The 21,287-nt window shown below is 36.5% G+C and overlaps 1 protein-coding gene and 1 pseudogene across 2 annotated transcripts; one reads left to right on the plus strand and one right to left on the minus strand.

The window, feature by feature from the left end:
• Positions 1-1,066: 1,066 nt before the first annotated feature.
• On the minus strand, positions 1,067-8,642 carry LOC133875423 (ubiquitin-conjugating enzyme E2 2). Of its 2 annotated transcripts, none has more exons than XM_062313558.1 (6): positions 8,434-8,642; positions 7,336-7,478; positions 7,174-7,199; positions 4,864-4,953; positions 4,695-4,783; positions 1,067-1,403 (listed from the first exon to the last, which is right to left on the minus strand). In XM_062313558.1, exons 2-6 carry the CDS (start codon positions 7,458-7,460, stop codon positions 1,275-1,277), a joined length of 459 nt encoding a protein of 152 aa, XP_062169542.1. In that variant the 5' UTR covers positions 7,461-7,478; positions 8,434-8,642; the 3' UTR covers positions 1,067-1,274. The 2 variants fall into 2 exon arrangements, with proteins under 2 accessions (XP_062169542.1, XP_062169541.1); XM_062313557.1 differs by having other exon boundaries at positions 7,336-7,488; positions 8,434-8,641.
• Positions 8,643-13,418: 4,776 nt separating this feature from the next.
• Positions 13,419-17,756, plus strand: LOC133875137 (pentatricopeptide repeat-containing protein At1g08070, chloroplastic-like; annotated as a pseudogene).
• Positions 17,757-21,287: the final 3,531 nt, after the last annotated feature.

Below are 21,287 nucleotides of genomic sequence, written 5' to 3' on the forward strand. Positions count from 1 at the left end.
GTTTCTGGATGAGAGAGAAAAGAAGAGACCAGAGAGAGAGAAATTTAGTATTTTCCTTTTAGAAGAAAAGAAAAGAAAGAGACTTCACTACAATCTTGACACAATTGATCTAAATCGTAAGTTACGTATTGGACTTCCTAAAATTAGGTTGTCCTAATTTTTTTGAAATTCAAGCAAATTAAAAAAAGACAGGCTATGAGATCCACCTGTTCTAGGTAGATAGGCTCAACATCCTACGCTATTGAAAATAGATGAACCCCGCTGCCACTCTTTTAAGCTGTCCAAATTTATTTTTTTTAAAAAAAAAATAGAGCCGCTTAATTATGGGAAAAGGTAGTGAATCCAGGCTAGGGGTTGACATTACTAATAGGGACAACAATAATCTAGGCAAGAGATGAAACAGGAATGCATGTCAACTTTGATCAGTACGCAGAAGCAGTCCAACTATGTTGCGCATAGGTAATGTCACTGCGAAGAACTTTTCAAAAGGACTATACTAAAATAAGCTTCAAAAGCTCACGAGCTCAGAAATGAACTGTGTCAATTTTAATCTTAGTACCTTCTGTATGACTCAACTCAATTATCTCATTCTTTTAACACTGTTAAGGCCTGCGCTTGGTTCTACGTAAAACCAAATTTTGTAAAAGGTTATCTGGAAGGAGGATTCCATAGATCTGCTTGCACCGTAGCATCACCTAAGCCAACAGCACTAGACTACTTCGGATTTATTCACCGACCCAAAATTTAAACAAAACAAATCCTGATTATATTGTTCAAACCTAAAAGAGCTGAAGTTCAATCAACAAGGAAAACACAGATGCAAGCGTGCAGCCAACAAAATGAAGCAACAAGCTAATTCATCCCCCAGCGACGGACGGACCCTAAAAAAGGATAATGGATCTTAAAAGAGTCGATGCCTCAACAATCACTTTTAAGAGCTACATGACTGTAATTTATTTGTTTACTCTACTTCCCCACATATGTTATGGGAATTTTTATTGGATATCCATACTGAAATCAGTCCAGAGCCACTTTTACGTTGAAACAAGTTCATAACAATTCAATGTAAAGTGATAAATAAATTCTATTTTACATAAGCACAACAACAACACACAATGCATCAATTCATATTTAAATAAAATAAAACAGGCCTAACAATTGTGATAGGAACACATGTGAATAATACAAGAGAAAAGTTGAGTTTGCACAAATTTTTTTGACCGGCAACGTCATTTCAAACAGACTCAAGGGTGCCCTATCAGAGGCCCATGGAGTTAGTCTGCTGTCCAGCTCTGCTCCACAATTTCCCTCACTCTACGGTTGTACTCGCGCTTGTTCTCGCTAAACATCCGAGCCGCTTCCGAATTTGCAGGAGAGTTGGGGTTGGGGTCACACAGCAGTGACTGCAATAAGAGAATGACATCTTTTAGAATTCTATCATATAGTTGGTGCTCAATACCTAAACAGTTCCCTATCTCATGTAGTTGGCAGCAGCTTCATTAAATGACTTTCTAATGATCAGTTTAATATTTCAACAAGAAATATGAAATCATTTCCATATGTAGTAAAGTGGTCATGCAAAAAAAGATGAAATGCAGCAGTGACTGGCATCTAAAACTCAATTATGTCTATATCTATCATTGATGTGCTTGCAGCACAAGATATAGGTACAAGCAATGCTATATTTCTAACTATTCCACAATTTTACATATTTTCTTAAACTAATACTAGTGCAAAACAGTTCCAAGGAAAAGGGGACAACATAAAAACTCTAACACCCTGGTCCCATATTGAAAAGATGAGTAGTCTATAAAGAGTGTGGGTGGTTTATAAGATATGCTCATGGGTGCTAAGTCTCACATTACTTATTAGGTAAAACTGAGCTTTATAAGTGATTATAGGGAAACTCCAAATTGACTAGTCCTTTTGAAGTGATAGTGCAGATGTGGTTAATGCTTTTCCTTGGTTCGTTACAAATGGTATCATAGCCACCTAGTAATGTCATGTAGTACTGTCAGCACCGTATGACATGGTCTTTATGAGGACGTTAGGAGTTTAAGGGAGAGTTTGAAACACTCCGGTCCCATATTGGGAAAATGAGTAGTCCACATAGAATGTGGGTGGTTTATAAGAGATGATCATGGATGCTAAGTCCCACATTACTTACTTACTAGGTAAAACTAAGCTTTATAAGTAATTCTAAGGAAACTCCAAATTGACTAGTCATTTTGAGTTGATGGGCAAATGTGGCTAGCGTTTTTCCTTAGTTCGTTACAAATGGTATCATAGTCACCTAGTAATGCCATGTGGTATTGTTAGCACCGTATGGCGTGGCCTTAATGAGGATGTCAAGAGTTTAAGGGAGAATTTGAAGCACTCCGGTCCCATATTGGGAAGATTAGTAGCCCACAGAGTATGGTTAGTTTATAAGAGATGCTCGCACATGAGTGTTAAGTCCCATATTACTTATAAGGTAAAACTGGGGTTTAGAAGTGATTCTAAGGATGCTCCAAATTGACTAGTCCTATTGGGAGTGATAGTGCAGATGTGGCTAACGCTCCTAGATTGTTACATTATTTATCTCATATTACATTTCATCAGCTTAGTCATACATCCGGCCAATATAAATTATTTGCAGTCTTATCCAATAGCATGGACTTCATTGTTTTTTTTTTTCTTCTTTAATGTATATATTAATTCAGGTTTCAAATTGAGACCCTGAATGATGTGTTCACCAATCTGTAACATGAAACTAGCCAAAGCATTCATTACTGAAGAATAAAAGAAAGAACAAGCAATGACATTATGAACAACTACTAATGGGCCAACAATATCTTGGACCTCTAAAAGGACATCATGCTTTGCCATATATAAAATTTAGGCCTACGTTCATGCAAGTGTCTATGCAACAAAGGATTAACGTGAGGGGTTCCATTTTCGGTTTGCCTAGTGTAAGAATGGAATTGGATCGCATAATTGCAACCATGGTCACAACTGGTGGAACAAGTCCATCATAGAGGTCCTTTCCTTTATGTAGCTCTAATCCTGAAACTGAATCTTTTAACCATGGTCACCAAGACAAAGAAATGTACCAAAGAAATTCAATGAGCTATCCACTAACACAATTTCTCCCCAAAACCACACCTCAACAAATACAACAAAAAGCTCCAATTCACGTGATCATAAGCCTTTTCAATATCTGATTACAAATCACATCCGGCTCCCAAGATTTGACCCTAATTAGAACTAAATCTAGAATTTGCTTACCCCCAATGAATGCATTCTAAGAGTTGGATCTTTTAGAACATCCTAGCATGCTTGGAAGAACGCCATAGAAAAACTGTCAGAGCCTAGGGCCTTATCACTGTTCAAAGCTTTCACCACCTCAAAAACCTCACCTTCCTTAAATGCTCTTTCTAACCAATTAGCCTCTACCTCACCAATGGAGTTGAAAGAAAGGACATCCAACTTAGGCCGCCAATTAAATTGTTCAGTATACAAACTACTATAGTAATGCACAATGTGCTCTCTAATCTTGTCTCCGCGGCTCCGCCAAAAAACTAGTTTAATTTAAGACTTCAAAATGCTTTAATTTTTACTTCTTGCCAGAGTTTAACCAAAGTCCTTGTTTACTCTTAACCAGAACATATTCGTTCATTTTTGTGAAGATAGTGGTTTCTTAAAAAGAAATAATTACATTTCTAAAGATCCTAAGGGCCTAATTCCAGTATATCCATGGCAATTAGTTAGATTATGGCATTGGTATATCTTGTATTTCCTAGCCTCAGAATTGGCATCATTACATATTAGAATAATCAACAGCATTTACAGATAATATCAATGGGGCAGATTCAAATTTCCCAGAACCAAAATAGGTGAGGTGAGAGACGAATATAAATCACTAAGATAGATTCAATGAAAGCTGTACTATGTCAACAAAAAGCAGAGTATCTGTAGAAAAAGATGATAATTGCCAAAAGATCATGAAAAACAACTTATTAAAAAAAAGGGTTAACAATAAATACTGCTGTTTTGGTCGGGAACCAAAAAAAATGCCCCTTCATTTTACAATAGAGTCCCACGGTGAAAGGATGAAAATTAATGGCTGATCGGGTTAAAATGTTGGAATAATAGTTCAATGCCCAGCTGGGTACTTAAAAATTGTGCAAAGTATATGGCATGGAAATGGGATGATATACTTATTTGCAATGCCTACAGCTGACTGGAGGCGCAGACGAAGGAATAATATAACTCTATTTCACTAAAATCATCTTCATATTCGTTCTTATTCAGTTACTTGGACACAACGATATGCTATTCACTTTGCCAGTACATTTAAACTGATATCAATCAAGGACGGAAGCAAGCAATTCTGTGCAGCAAGGTAAAGTACCTGGCGCTGGTCCTGCCCAAGGAGAATCCTAGGAGGGGTTGTTTGAACACGGTTCTAAACTTCAAAACTAAATCAATGCACTTATGTATGTCCATATACATGTCTGTGTCTGTACACATGTTGAAAAGCGTAAAACCAACAAGTCTGTCTTGCTCAACTAAGCTGTAGAAGCTGACTACCAAAACACATCTTCTAAATCAAATTAAATATCATAATGTATGCAATATATGCATCTGCTTTGCTTATTCATACAAAACAGTCAGCAACACTACAAATAAAATAATAAAATATTATATTGTACCTGGATAGACGTGAGTATAGCTGCCACATCATATATAGGACTCCACTGATTTTGTAAAATATCCAGACAAATACTTCCATCGGCATAAACTGACCAAATACAAAAGAAAATTCAAGTCAGGAGACATAGTTGGTTAAGATTCAATGTGTAAGTGCCTCATCCAACTTACTATTTGGATGAAACATTCGAGAAACAAATCGCACTGTTGGTGGTTTGTTTGGGTAATCCTCCGTGAACTGCAGAGTCAACTTGAACGTACCTGAATAACTCAAATGAAAATTCTTTTATGTAGATTTAGATGTTAAGATAGTGTTAGGAGAAATAAGCATATCCCTATGCATCAATAAATGGGGGAGAGGATGGTGAGGGAGGAAGAAGGAACCCAACACGCACACACACAAGTATACAACCCCTCCCCCCAAAACACAAAAAAAAAAAAAAAAAAAAAGAAAAACAAAGATCCAATCAACAATGAATCTTATTCCATAAGAGAACATACGGAGAATTCCAAACAGTTCAAGAACAGAATGAAAGACTGGCCAAAACTTAACTAGAATGATCTAGCTAACAAGATGTATTGAGTTGATTTCATATTATACCACTATTGTTTGTACAGTCATCTGCAAAAATCTAACTTTTAGTATCAAATATATGGGGACATGGTTCTAGCAGCACAAGAATATTCACACAGGTTGAATGACGCATTTCTCATGTGTCCATGTCACCATGATGCCACATAATTATGCACTTGAGCACCTCAAGAAATGGAAAGAGCAACTCTTACATGCTGCTGTTCATACCGATAGATGTACATATGTAAACATGTCTAAAAAAAATAGTATTAGAAGCCAATGGCACATGCAATACAATTAATTTATGCAAAATCAGAGTCACAAATAAGCTTTTGTAAACAATGAAATCAGCACCCAAAAAAACCATTCTTACAAAGAATAACCAGATGGGAGAATATCATTTTATCTCAAAAGCAGTACAGAAAGAAACACAAACATATACAACAAATTGCTGCGTTAGTTGGGTCTTCCTCTTGGTGCTCCCTCAAATCTAAAGCCATTTGGGATGGGGTAATTGAGAAATGGAAAAAAGGCTGGCGAGTTGGCAAAAGATTTACTTGTCCAAGGGAGGACGCCTTACTCTCATCAAGAGTACACTTTCCAGTATTCCCGCTGATTTTCTATCTCTCTTCCCCCTTCCAGCTGGCATAGCCAATAGACTTGAGCGTCTTTAGAGAGATTTTATGTGGGACAGTTCAGGTGGGAAACACAATTTACATTTGGTAAACTGGAAGACTATTTGCTCTCCAATTGCAAGAGGGGGATGAGGCGTCAAAAACCTTACTCTATTTAACAAAGCTCTGCTTGGTAAATGGCTTTGGAGGTTCGGGAATGAACAAGATTATTTATAGAGGCAGGTGATTGCTTCGAAGTACGAGATCCAAAGGGGGTGGTGCTCTAAGGAAGCGCAAAGTTCTTATGGGGTTAGTCTCTGGAGGTATATTAGGAAATATTGGAGAGCTTTTTCCAATATATTTCCTTTAAAGTTGGGGGTTGCCTTTGCATCCGTTTCTGGCATGATGTTTGGTGCGGTGATAGTGCTCTAAAGAGTTCTTTTCTTGAATTCTTTGCCTTAGCTCGTAACAAGGAGGCTTTGGTTTCAGAGTACATGAATCGCTCCAGTCCACACACCCTTTGGAATTTTAATTTCATGCGAGACGTTCATGATTGGGAAATCGAATCTCTAGATTCTTTTCTCACTCTTTTATACTCCATGAACCCACGTTCAGGAGCTATGGATAGCATGGTATGGACTCCTAGCCGACATGGTTTTGCGGTAAAAAGCTACTACACTATTTTATTTTCTCCTAACAGTGAAGAGCCTAGTTCATTCCCTTAGAAAAGTATTTGGAAGGTGAAGGCCTCTCCGCACATTGCTGACTCAACGTGCTATTTCTTAAATCCTCCTTCCTGAGATCTCTCATAGATTGGGTCCTTGCTCATGTTCCTACCTTCTCTTCAAGGAATTTGGTAGATCTGATTTGTTTTCTAGATTGTAACAACACCTAGTTCTTGGTGCTCATTGTATAGCAGCTAGTTCTTTGGTGCTCTTGTTTTCTTGTATACTCTTCGTGTACGAGGATTTTCCTCTTTCTTCAATAAAACTTATCATTATTCATCAAAAAAAAATCCCCCAAATAGGAAACTATTCCACCATGTAAAAAACTGGTTTTATAATATGGATTGCAATGGAAATGAGCAAATTAAGAAAGAAAATAGAAAAAAGGTCATGCATCATGAACACTTTATCTTCAAATACAATTAAAGTAAATATGACTCGGTGTGCATTTCTATTGGATGTTGAAGCAAGTAGGAAATGTATCAAAGAAATTAACATGAACATAATCTATTTGATGCATTTATACTAGTTTATTCGAATTCAAGATTCAGTGCAAGGGTTGACTCACCTCCATCCCACGGAGTATCATCAGGACTGCAATCCAAACCAGAAAAGAAACCAGAAATGGCTTATCCAACCATACTTAAACATACTTGAAAAATGAAAAGAAATAGTTAAACAACAAAGAAAAGCACAAGAACAGATCTTTATGCACTTTCTCCCAGCTTACCCAAAAATAACAGCATTCCAAAGCATTATATTGTTGTCTTGGGGTGCCCCACTGATGCCTGCAGGTGGATCTTGTTGCAACCTCTTAAAATCTCTCATCAGCCTCTTCCTAGATGGAGTCGACATTGTCACCACCTACTGATCCTGACAATCACTAACAGTAAAAGAAAAATAAGCAAATAAATACACAAACCAACTCGATACAAGTCTATCCAACACTAAGGTCTTATTTTGGTGAAACCGATAACAGTTGTTTTCTAATAGCCACATTTATGAAAATCATTTTTTACATGAATATGAAATTAACACAAGGCAACCCAATTTGCATGGAACACCAATGACCAAATGCGTCCAAATTAGATATATATAAAAACAAAAAAGTGAAATGCAAGTACAATTACATATCAAACTTGCCAGTACTTATATCACCAATTCACCACAATACAAAGAATTGAAATCAAGTTGCACACACAAGGAACATAACATACAAACACGAGTGCGGGACCTTGATTGTACCAAGCTCCGAATTCAGAACATTTACTTCAATTCAGGATGTTAGAATATAAACTAAATGATTAAATTCATCAATTCCTATCCGCTTAGGCCCCGTAATTCACCTCCCATTTCAATTAAATATTTCGCACGTGGGAAGGGGGAGTGTTAGAATATAAATTAAATAGATTAAATTCATCTTTCCTGTCCACTTTATCCATTTAGGATAAGTGGTGATTTAATACAGGAAATTTGTCTAGTTCTATATATTCAAAACTCAAACCCTAATGAAATCATTTTACTACTCCAGTACCAGCGCTTCCTTAATTGGAACAGGAAATCCAAAAACCCAAATCCCAATCCGTAATTGTACCACGGATTTCCAAGAAACGAAAATGTCCCCGAAGTTAGGGTTTTGACCATAAAAAAATGAACCACGAAATTCAGATCCTTTTCTCTCTGTGTCTCTACTCACCCACCACACCAAACCAAATGGATGCCAAATTAAAGCAAATGAAACAATAATCCATAGCAAATTAAAGCAAATGAAACAATAATCCACAGCAAATAGCACAAAAATCAGATAATTCTGTGAAGTTGGTCTCACCTGGAAGTTGATGGGAAAAGAAACTCCGGTCTCAGAGAGTAAACGGTAGAGTTTTGATTCGGCTTCGCTCGTGTACGGACGATAAGAGCATGCGGTAGAACTAGGCTCCTGGGAACCAAATCAGATCGAAGACATGGGGATAGACAGAGAGAATCTAAGAGCGAGAGAGAGAGAGAGAGATTTTCATTTTTGTAATGTTTTATTGGCATTTGTTTGGGTATTGGTCTAGTCAGCTCGTCACCACTTGGCCACTGGGGATTTGGCTGGCTTTTCTCCTGTCTATTCTCCGACCAATCAATTTTTTTTTCCTTTATTTAACTATTTAATTTTTTAAAGTTTTTTTTTCTTTCTTTTAAATTTTTTTTTCTTTATTTAACTATTTAATTTTTTAAAGCACTTCTTCACATTCTCTTCTCTATAAGTTGTACACCGCCCGATATGAGTGGAGGACTGTGATTTTTCGTGGAAGCCACCCCCTCGATTTTTCCTTTTCTTTTCTTTCCTTTTTTTTAAATAAAAAATATTTTCTTTTATTAAATTATTGTTTGAGAGTATTTTTATTTTTAAACAAAATTTAAAGTTTAAAAATCGAACATTTCGTCCAATTTAACGAGATTCCCTAATGAAATAGGGGTAACGATATAAAAATTGTAGTTACATGCTTTTTTTTGGTTGAAGTATCAATTTATGGTGGCATGTTGACAATGGCCAGTAGTTCATGAGGAAAGATAATTACCCCTAAATTTTGAATAAAGTTTTCTTTTAAACTGAATTTTAGAAGTTTGAAAGAAAACTTTGACGTGGCATTTGGTTCGGAAAATCTAACATTTCTTCCAGCATTCACATTCTCATGAATGTTATGCATGTGAATATGAATTTTTCGAGAATATGATTAAACTAACGTTTGAGAATGATTAAGAATCTTATAAGATTTTCGGAAATATGAGATTCTCACATTTGATCTACTCTCACTGAGCTCCTGGTAATTATTTATACTTCCCAAAACATTCTTAGGTTTATCTTTCAAGTGCATAAAGTTGTTTAATACAAAAGTATTTAAAAATTACACAAAAATTAACATGAAAGAAAAACTAAATATATATTGTGGTTTTCCTTCATTTTCCAATATATAAACAGTCCATATTGTTTCATTTATTTTCTTTATTTTTTTAATCTATAACCAAATAAAACATGTTCATTTTCGTTTCTTCTAGAATAAAAAGAAATTATCACTTTTATATACAAATTTTACAAATGGGCACAGTCAAACCCAAAAAAAGTAGTATTAAAGAATAATAATAACAAAATTCTCGCGTAGTTTATTTTTTATTTTTTATTTTTTGTATAACTAAGGGTGTTCAAACGGAGCGGTTATAACCGTTTTAAAACTGCTAACATCTTTTAAAAGTAGTTATAGGGTTTGAGAAAAGCGGTTAATAACCGCTTATCTATATATATATATAAATTAAAAAAAAAAAAAAAAAAAAAATTGGGATGCCGTCAAGCTGGGAGAGGGGCGTCGTTTTGGGCATTGCTGAATGCCCAACACGATGTCATATATATATATATATATATGCATCTTAAATGTTTTAGGTTTAGGGTTTCACTTTCACTTCCAAATTTCCAATTTCATTTACTCATTTAGTCGCCCAGCCTCTGCCGCCACTCGCCACGCCAGTGCCTCTCGAGTCTCGTCTCCTCTTTGGACCTCTCCACCGCCGCCGCTCGTCTCCGCCGCTGCTATACTGTAAGCTTCTCCACTCCGCTCGTCTCATTTTCTCTCGCTTTTTCAGGTTGCTCCTCCTTGCCTAATCCTTTTTTTTTTTAGCTTTCCCCCCTTCCTTTTCCTTTGATTTTTGAGCAGTGTCCTATACTCAAAAGAAGTTTCTGCCCACCAACAGAGGAAGATATTCCAAAAGGAAAGAGTTTGGTAATCTTTTATATCTTTGTTTTTTGTTTTTTTTTTTATGCTGTGTTTGGTTACTAGGAAAATGTGGGGAAAGTAAAGTTTGACTATTGTGAGAGTTATGTTTTGTTTTCATCTGTTTGGTTTTGAATTTGGTTATTTGGATTTGTAAAATTAGATTTGGATTTGGTTATATGGTTATTTGTTTGTGCCTTTGTGTTTTGGATTTGTAATTTTGAACCAAAGGGCAAAAGGTCCAAAAAGGCAAAAAGTATTAATTTTTTTTTTTGTTTGAAAAAGTTAAAATCTGTACAAAAAGAGGCCCAAAACCGGTGTAAACCAAGCCCAAAACTAGTGTAAACACGGCCCAAACCCGGTCTAAACCCGGCCCAAAACCGGAATTCAAAAGCGGTTTTTAAAACCGCCGGTTATTAAGGCAATAACCGCTAACCGGAGGTTATAAAAATAACCGCCTCCGCCTAGGCGGTTAGCAGTTGCGGTTGGTAAAATAAAATAACCGCTAGGCAGTTAGCGGTTTTAGCCAATAACCGCCGGTTATAACCGTTTGAACACCCCTAGGTATAACCATAACAATAACCAATTAAAATTAAAAAAAGTTCTCAGCAACCAAACAAATATTTTTTTTTAAAAAAAAAATCAATCAATTTAATAATTTATATTCACATCTGGCTGGTCAACTCTCTTGATTTTCAATTCGATAATTGTACCCTTTTTTTTTCGAACAACAAGACTCAAAATTCTTCATTTCCTTTGTTTTTTTTTTTTTTCATACCAATCAATTGGTTGAGTCCATATTAAAATTTCTTTTTCCAATGGGCAATGAATTCAAAGCCAAAAATAATAATAAAAAAAAAATCCAAAACTATCACGACCAAAGCACTTGATATTCACTTTTCGCTCATTTTCTCCACACGCAATTCTCAACAATTTCACTTCCATTTAATTTTCTTAGCAACCAAACAGAAGCACATACCTTGCTCTCCAGAATCGGCCTGCCAGGGTTATTGGCCATGATGTTTGTCACAATCTTCCGAACCAAGGCGCCCGCATTCCCTCTCCACAGAAGGTCGAAGCAGGGGAGCTTGGTGTACAACTTGTCCTCGCAGGGCGGGATCGGCAGCAAGAGCAGGGCCTTATGGTCCGTCATGCTCTTGTATGCCGTGGAGGTCGCGTAGCGAGCCTCGATGGCCTTCTGGATGGAGAAGATGAGGAAGATGAAGAATAAGGACGAGAAGAGCTGCATGAATGTCGCTGTCTTGTTTCGCCACAAGAACAGGAGATTCTTCAGAACCACTGCGTATTGCTGCTAGAGCAGTGAAAAACCGCGCCGTAAGTTCATGCTTTTACGGGCTTTGGCTTTCCAGGATTTTTTTTTTTTAATTTTTTTTTTTATGGAAAGTTGGATTTTTTTTATTTATTTTTTTTGTTATTGTTGCAAAGGGGAATTTGGAATGACATGGTGGTATTTATACCAGGGATCCAAGAAGAGGAACGTTGAAAAGGCGCGCTTTTGTGTGCAAGGTTGGGAGTGGAGGGAATTGGGGTCGCTTTTTAAGGGAATTACGAGGTATGCCATTGGGTTCGTTGTTTAACACGTTACACGCTACTGGAATTTCGGTATATCTGAAGAGCCCCCAACTTCTAGGAAAGGAGCATATCGGTGTTGGCTCGGTTAATAATGTAATGGCTTTTCTCATTATTGTCGTCATTATTGTTGTTTTTTTTTTCTTAATAATATCGAGATTTTCTGTATAAAGGATCCAGCTTCTATGCGGTAGTGAAAACTACCACATAGATGTTGTAGTGTAAAACTATGTCGTTTTAGGGTTTAGAGAAAACGTCATAGTTTTATGACTTGATGCGTTTAAAACCCAAGTCAACAAGGCTTGACTTGAGAATGGCATCCAGCTAAGGTTCTGTCTCGAGCCTTCACTTCAATCGTTTCTCCTCAGCATTAATTCTCGATTCTTCTTCTTCCTTTCTCTTCTATCTTTTTCCAGGCTTGTTTCTTCACTACCAACGGAATGGGTTGGCTCTCCTCGTCACAATCTCAATCGGGATAACCTATAATAGGGAAAACATTGAAAGATTATTGTTCTCATGCAAGAACAACAACACTTTGTAAAAAAAAATAAAAAAATAATAATAATAATAACAACACTTGCCTTGCAATTTCTTTCCTTTTTGAGGTTTCTCTTTCTGCAACGTCCGTGTGGGGTATGTAGTTTGATAAGTTGATGGGTTTTGGGATTTCTATGAAGAAACCGAATTTGGTGATGATTTACTCAACCCTGCACAGAAAACAAACCAAGCAGGTCTACGCCTTGATTGTCATAAATTATTCTACTCTTACTACAGATTTTGTTAAGAGTCTACTTTGTTTGTCAATTGTTGTCTATGCTCGCAACGTGTTTGATAAGATTCATCAACCAACTCAAGTTCTTTATAATTCCCTTATTTTACCATACTCCAAGCTTTCATTGAACAAAAACGCTTTAGAAGCGTTTGTTTTGATGCATGGTAGTGGTACCCATGTGGTAGGTTCCACGATTGCACCCGTCATAAAGTTGTGCACTTGTTGGCTGTTGAATTAGAGAAAGAAATTCATTCATTCGTCGTAAAATCTGGGTTCAGTTCAGATGTTTTTGTTCATACTCCTCTTATGGATTTTTATGCTAAAACGTGTGATATTGAATCTACAAATAAAGTTTTTGATGTGATTTTTATGAAGGATCTTATCAATTATAATTGTTTGATTTCCGAGTATTCCAAGTCTAGTGATGTTATAGTAGCACCACGACTGTTTGATGAGATGTCCGAGAGAACTGTTGTTTCGTGGAATTCTATGATTTCTTGCTATGCAAACAATGGGTATTATCACGAGGGTTTGAGGATTTTCGATAGGATGCGGGCTGAGGGATCTAGCCCCAATGAAATTAGTGTAGCCACTATACTCACTATATGTGCTAAGCTTAGGGATTTGGAAATGGGGTAGAGAGTTAAGAAGTTTATTGACGAGACCAATTTTCGTTTGAATATGATAGTATCTACTGCATTGATGGAAATGTATGTGAAATGTGGGGTTGTTGATGATGTACGTCATGAGTTTGACTGTATGGACAGAAAAGATGTTGTTACATGAAGTGCAATGATTGCTGGTTATGCTCAAAATGGGAGATCGAGTGAGGCGTTGGAGCTCATGAAGACTACGAAGTATTCGGCCTTCTATATATTTCATTTTTTATTTGTTGAATCTAGATCAGAATAACGAGTTTTTCTTCGAAATGGTTAAGAGTCGTCATGGGAGAAATCTTAAATACTAAGTATTACGCGGTATTGGACCTTCTTAAGCCGCATTTATGCTCCTAATCGTTGTAGGCACTGCTATTTTAGTAATTCCTGCCACTCTCATCGGCTAGCTTCCAATAGCCCAGAGGCATATGCCAAACAAACTTCGCTCTCCTCTGGATAAATGCTGCTACTCTTTGCCTGTCAAGGCCCTTGAGTTCACAGAGATGTATCAGCTGTAACATTCGTGCCCACATATATGGAATGCCATTTGTTAAGTTTCCTACACTGAACCCTGCACATAAAACAAATCAAGCAGGTTCGCGCCTTATTTGTCATAAATTATCCTACTCTTACCACAGATTTCATTAAGAGTCTACTTCATTTGTTTATTGTTGTCTATGCTCGCAATGTGTTTGATAAGATTCCTCAACCAACTCAACTTCTTTATAATTCCCTTATTTCAACATACTCGAAGCTTTATTGAACAAAAATGCTTTAGAAGCGTTTGTTTTTATGCATGGTAGTGGTACCCATGTGGAAGGTACCACAATTGCACCTGTCATGAAGTCGTGCACTTCTTTGTTGGCTGATGAATTAGCGAAAGAAATTCATTTATTGGTTGTAAAATGTGGGTTCAGTTCGGATGTTTCTGTTCAGACTCATCTGATGGATTTTTATGCTAAAATGTGTGATATTGAATTTGCAAAGAAAGTTTTTGATGGGGTTTTTATGAAGGATCCGATCTGTTATAATTGTTTGATTTCCAGATATTCAAAGTTTAGTGATGTTATAGCAGCCCAACGACTGTTTGATGAGATGTCCGAGAAAACTGTTGTTTCGTGAAATTCTATGATTTCTTGCTATGCAAACAATGTGTATTATCACGAGAGTTTGAGGATTTTCAAGAGGATGCGGGTTGGGGGATGTAGCCCCAATGAAATCAGTGTAGCCACACTGCTCTCTATATGTGATAAGCTTAGGGATTTGGAAATGGGTTGAGAGTTAAGATGTTTATTGACGAGACCAATTTCCGTTTGACTATGATAGTGTCTACTGCATTGTTGGAAATGTATGTGAAATGTGGGGTTGTTGATGATGCACGTCATGAGTTTGACTGCATGGACAGAAAAGATGTTGTTAAGTGGAGTGCAATGATTGCTAGTTATGCCCAAAATGGGAGACCATGTGAGGCATTGGTGCTCTTTGAACGCATGAAAAATGAACAAATTGAACCTAATGATGTTGCACTTGTTAGTGTTCTATCTGCTTGCTCTCAATTGGGCTTAATGGGAGCTGGTGAACGCATTGGCAACTATGTAGAAAGTCGAGGTTTTTATCTTCAATGTTTATGATGCCTCTGCGTTATTGAATATGTACCCCAAGTGCGGGAATATTAGTAAAGCTCATCAAATATTCAATAAGATGCCTCCTAAAGATATTGTTAGTTGGAATTCATTGATTGTAGGTCTAGCAATCATTATGAGAACATGAAAGAAATTAGAGTAATAATAGATGATATAACATTTGTGGGGGTATTGACTGCTTGCACCCATGCAGGCCATATTGAATTGGGGCTTGAGTTTTTCAGAAGCATTAAATTGGATTGTGATATTACACCAACCATAGAACATTATGCTTATTATGCTTGTATTGTTGACCTCTTTTGTAGATCTGGGAGACTGAAAGAGGCCTATGAGTTTATCTGTATAATGAAAGTGGAGCCTAATGTTATGATATGGGGCACCTTACTCTATGCTTCTAGAATTCATTCAAATGCAGAGCTTACTGTAACACATCAATTGGGAGAAGCTGGAGTTAGAGTGTGAGGATATTTGGGCTGTTAGAAGGCAGCTGAGAATTAGTTAGTAGTTGGGCAGTTAGAAGTAGTTATAATAGTTGCTTCTTGTATTGTATAAATAGGAGGGAAATTGATGAGTTGATATATGCTGAATGTAATTGGTTCTTTAGAGCATTGGAAGCTCTTGGCACCTCGAATGCCAAGGTTGTGGAGACTAGCCATCTCGAATCAGCTCTTTCAATAAAAAGTTCATTCACCTTCTTCACCTCTTCTTCGTCATTTCTTCATCTTTTATATTTTCTTGTTCCATTTCATTCAAGTATTTCCTTTGGTGGTAACAAGAGTGTTACAAGTGGTATCAGAGCCCACGGTCAACATGCTTATGCAAACTAGATCCGCATATATGGCATAAGAGTCACAGTTGGCAAAGCAAGTGAAAGAATTGGGCAGTCAGTTCGCCCAACTGCAGGAGGTTTGGAAGGCCGACAAAGTTGAAAGGAAGTTAGAAATGGAATCTTTCGCAGTTCGTATGCAAGAAATGATTCAAGAAAACAACTAACAACTGGCGCAATTGTTCATAATTCAATTTCAGCAAGGAAATTCGGTGGCGCAGCCCCACCCTCAACAAGGTTTTGGCTCTATTTGCGGTGTTAATGGTGGTGCTCCAAGAATTGACTCCATCAAGTTTGAAGGGATCCTTCCAATTCTTGAGCGTGGCGGGGAAATTAAAGAAAGCAAGAAGGATAGCAGAGATAATTCATGTCCATTAAAAGAAGGAGAAAAACTTCAACCACCAGAAGGAGCAAAACTTCAACAACCATTAGGAGTTATTCCAAGAGAAATAAAGACCGTAGAAGTTCTTCCGAGAGAATCAAGACTCAGCGTATGAGAAGCAACGAAGGACGAGTACAACTATCGGGAATGACACTCTGCAGACCCATAACAGTTGCTCTTACCTACCAACTGTTTGCCGAAATTTATCAACCATGTCAGGTGGAGTTGCTTAGTCCAAAATCTATAAACAGGCTTAATGGTGTTTTTTTTCCTTGGGTATGGTTATTGGGCTTTTGATCCAGGCGGAGAACGAGCTCTACTAGAACAAGGGAGAAGAAATGGGTCATGCTGCCTGCGTGGTGCAGCTCTTGTGTGCCTTGCGAATCATGTCTTTGAGAAGCCGTGCTGCCTTAATGGTCACGTTGCTTAAGTGTACAAGGTAGATGGCTACTGGGTTTTTGATCCCGGAGGAAAACGGCAACTACAAAGTAGCTGTTTCAAAGTTCAAGTTGTTTGCTAGTTAATAAAGCTGCTTCACGTTAGCAAGGGGAATGTCTTCCGTATGTTTGTTAGTCAGCTCATAATTAGGCATGTGTTCACCATGCATGTGTGCCACACATGTAAGGTTTTTCCTTCTGTCACAATTGTGTTGGTGGGTTGGTGTGCATGTGTTCAACAGCTCACAATCAAGAAAATGCCTTCACGTGTGTTGCAGAAGATTCCACTACCAGTTCCACCTTTGGGTTACTTTTGGGCTTCGGGCTGCAATTGTGTGTTAATAATTTAGGTTTCCCTTGTAATGAGTATTTCTCTCACTTACCCGCACCTTGTGGGCAAGGTGCTTTAAAGGAGGGAGTATTGTAACGCATCAATTGGGAGAAGTTGGAGTTGGAGTGTGAAGATATCTGGGCTGTTAGAAGGTAGCTGCGAATTAGTTAGTGGTTGGGCAGATATAAGTAGTTATGATAGTTGTTTCTTATATTGTATAAATAGGAGGGAAAGGCATGAGTTGATGTGTGCTGAATGTAATTGGTTCTTTGGAACTTTGGAGGCTCTTGGCACCTCGAATACCAAGGTTGTGGAGACTAGCCATCTCGAATCGACTCTTTCAATAAAAATTCATTCACCTTCTTCACCTCTTCTTCTTCATTTCTTCATCTTTTCCATTTTCTTGTTCCATTTCATTCAAGTATTTCCTTCGGTGGTAACAAGAGTGTTACACTTACAGAGCTCTCGATCAAGAAGTCACTAGAACTCGAGCCTGAGAACTCTTGGAACTATATCCTTCTTTCCAACATATATGCAAGTGTCGGCAGATGGCAAGAAGCCTCGAGGGTGCAGAATTTGATGAAAATTCACAAAGTGCAGAAAATCATTGCATATAGTTGGATAGAAGTGGATAATAAAGTGCATAAATTTTTAGTTTGTGACACATCTCATGCTAGATCTAATGAGGCTTATTGCATTGTTAATCGACTGGCAATGCAGTTGACTTTGGGAAGTTATAATTTAAATTGTGATTTAGAATTTTGATGATGTTCATAGTAGAAACTAGTAAATGCCTGCTAATTGGAAAAGTATGGTGGAGCTTATTACCACAGACCCCAGTTTAAATCTCAGCCTGGGCTTGGACATCCTTCTGTCTTGCTTGTGGTCCAAACATAAGAAAAGATGTATGGAAAAAGTTTTTACGGTACCCTCTTTTGTTTCTTATGTTGTATCTTGATTTAAAAGGCAATAATGCATTAAAAAGACTGAAATTTTCAAGTTGCCTAGCCTTTCAAGGCATATCGTGATGTATGGTATTCAAACTTATCAAATTTTTGGTTAATTGTCGAAATAAGCTTATGAAAATAGGTCTTCATTCGCATAGCAGAATCACATTTTCTAATTTTTGGCTGATTTGGTGTGGGGGCATCATATTAGATGGTTTCTATGAATTTTACAATGCATGCCACAGAAATGGATTACTCCATCATCTAATTGGGCCAATGATTAATGTTTTATTTATATATTTCAATGTTTCCTGCAAATGCGCAGAATTTACATAATGGTACATAATTATTTACTGTAACTCAATTATTTCACATCCAATGTTGAGATATTCCTCATTGTTTGGTGAAAGATTATCTTACTGTTTAAAGTTTATTTGGCATGACTATTTCCCTCTATTTACTCCTATTGTAATATGCTTCAGAAGCAAGCAATCAGTTCCATACTCACATTTATGTGACTGATGTTTCAAAAAAATTGTTAGATTTAGGCAAACATCCCACTGCACCTACTTATGGATTGGATGGTCTGAATTATCACCCCCCCAGGAAAAAAACAAAAGAAGCTCTTTCCATTAAACTTCTTATTTCTGATTGTTTGATCATGGAGACTACGAAGTATTCAGCTTTTTATATATTTTATTTTTTATTTGTTGAATCTAGAGCAGAATAACGAGTTTTTCTTCGAAATGTTTAAGAGTCGTCATGGGAGAAATCTTAAATACTAAAGATTACACGGTATTGGACGTTCTTAAGCCGCATTTATGCTCCTAATCGTCTTAGGCACTGCTATTTTAGTAATTCCCGCCACTCTCAACGGCTAGCTTCCAATAGCCCAGAGGCATATGCCAAACAAACTTCGCTCTCTTCGGATAAATGCTGCTACTCTTTGCTTGTCAAGGCCCTTGAGTTCACAGAGATGTATCGGCTGTAACATTCATGCCCACATATATGGAACGCCATTTGTTAAATTTCCTTCACCCAACCCTGCACATAAAACAAATCAAGCAGGTTCACGCCTTGTTTGTCATAAATTATCCTACTCTTACTACAGATTTCGTTAAGAGTCTACTTCGTTTGTCTATTGTTGTCTATGCTTGCAACGTGTTTGATAAGATTTCTCAACCAACTCAAGTTCTTTATAATTCTCTTATTTCAACATACTCCAAGCTTTCATTGAACAAAAATGCTCTAGAAAGCGTTTGTTTTGATGCATGGTAGTGGTACCCATGTGAAAGGTACCACAATTGCACTCGTCATGAAGTCGTGCACTTCTGTGTTGTATGTTGAATTAGCAAAAGAAATCCATTCATTGGTCGTAAAATGTGGGTTCAGTTCGGATGTTTTTATTCAGACTCCTCTGATGGATTTTTATGCTAAAACGTGTGATATTGGATCTGCAAAGAAAGTTTTTGTTTTAGGCACTGCTATAATATGGCAATTGTATTTGCTTTAGGCCTTACGGGTTTAAGAAAATTGACCGGCATTTGGTGTTATGTTAGAAAGTATGATTTCTTAAATTATTATTATTATTATTTTTTGTGAAATTTTTGCTTAATTATTATTTTTAATGCCAGCCAATTTGCTTAATTCTTTAGAATGAATCGGGTAGTACGATGTAATTGTTTATAGAATAATGATTCAATGCCACCTAAATATACAACTTTTCACCACCTTGCATATGTGGCAAGGTGGTCCCCCACTACTTTTTGAGTTTTTTTATTTTTTAAAAATAAATTAAAGTAGGGGACCACCTTGCCACATAGACAAGGTGGTGGAAAGTTGTATATTTAGGTGGTAGTGAATCATTACTCTTGTTTATATATTAGAAGATACTTGGAGATGCTACTGGGTGTACTAAGTAGTTTCCACTTTCCACCCATATTTGGAGCCACCACTCACCGGGTCATATTTTATTTTGAATACTCGTGAAATTTGGCTGTTTGTTCATATTGAAAGGTACTAATTGCCTTTTTTATTTGTTGTTCAAATGCATAGCGCGAAGGTAATCAATTATGTTTCTTATTATGACTACTCTCTAAATGAAAACAGAAATTTTTTCTAAAACAATAAAGATAAAATTCAAAGTTGTTTTTAAGAACATTTATGTGGAATAGGTTTTGGGGTGCGTTCGAGTTAATAGTACTATAACTTTTACTACAATTTTCTTACAAATTGATGGGATTGTCCACGTGACTCTTACCATGTTAGTTATTACAATGTAAACGGCCACGTGAGAGTCATTTTCATCACACTTGGGTTATCACACAAGTTTGTTTGTATGAGAATTTTAGTAAAAATTATAATACTTCTGGTTCTCTAATTCTCATTTAGTAAACCCAAACATATTTGGAAAAAAAAAAACCCCTTAACATATGATAATCGGATTATGTTCTAGAACTATGTTCTGTCAACTCCTTCAACTCCTTTCTTTCTCTTTTCCATTTATCTCAAAAAAGAGAAAAAAAAAAAAAAAAATAGGTCTTGAAAAAGTCTAATGATTTGAACTGGGTAATATTTAAAAATTATGTTCACATTGACAAACAAAAAAGGCAGATGACATGGTGATGCGTGACACACATTTCTTATAAAAATATGATTTGATAACGATTGTAACTTATCCTACCCACATCGGAGGCAACACTACAGTGAAAAGAAAATAATTTTTTTTTAAAAAAAACTAAGAGAGAGATAAAGGTTTTGAAAAAAAATTAAGAGCCCTTTTGACTATGTGATTTCGTGGGTTAAAAGTATAATTTTAAACAAAATCACAAAAAATGTATAGTTTGTGAATGCATTTTTGACAAATTACGGTTTGAAACTGTAGAAAAATATGCATTTTTAAATCGTAAGTAAGGGATGCGTTTCTAAAAAGGACGATTTTAAAGGTTAAATTGCGATTTTACCAGACGCTTAATTTTGTTTTAAAAAACGCATTTTCAAATCGCTATTTTTTAAATCACACATTTTGAAAACCTCAAACCCAAACTGACCATAAATGTGAAATCTAATAAATTCAAGGATGTAAAGGTAGTTTCTTCTGTTTTAAAATTAATATTAAACATAATAACCAAAGGTTAGTTTTTTTTTTTTTTTTTTTTTTCATATGTAAGAGAAGTTTTATTAAAAAGTATAAGACGCCCCTAAATACATTATGAGTATACAAAGGAACAACAAAACCCAACCAAAGAAAACAAACAAGCCCAAAAAAGCTAAACCCCAAAACCCGAAAAGAACACCCAAGAAACAGCCCACAAAATAAACCCAATTAAACCCACAAGAGAAAAAAATC

This window comes from Alnus glutinosa, chromosome 8 (assembly GCF_958979055.1).
Source record: "Alnus glutinosa chromosome 8, dhAlnGlut1.1, whole genome shotgun sequence".
Lineage (NCBI taxonomy): Eukaryota > Viridiplantae > Streptophyta > Magnoliopsida > Fagales > Betulaceae > Alnus > Alnus glutinosa.

Bases quoted from the DNA above. Each gene is read 5' to 3' on its own strand.
- LOC133875423 (XM_062313558.1), bottom strand. From the start codon at position 7,460: ATGTCGACTCCATCTAGGAAGAGGCTGATGAGAGATTTTAAGAGGTTG. The intron at 7,200-7,335 runs GTAAGCTGGGAG...TTTGGATTGCAG, and splicing joins TGGAATGCTGTTATTTTTGG to TCCTGATGATACTCCGTGGG. The intron at 4,784-4,863 runs GTAAGTTGGATG...GTATTTGGTCAG, and splicing joins TCGAATGTTTCATCCAAATA to TTTATGCCGATGGAAGTATT.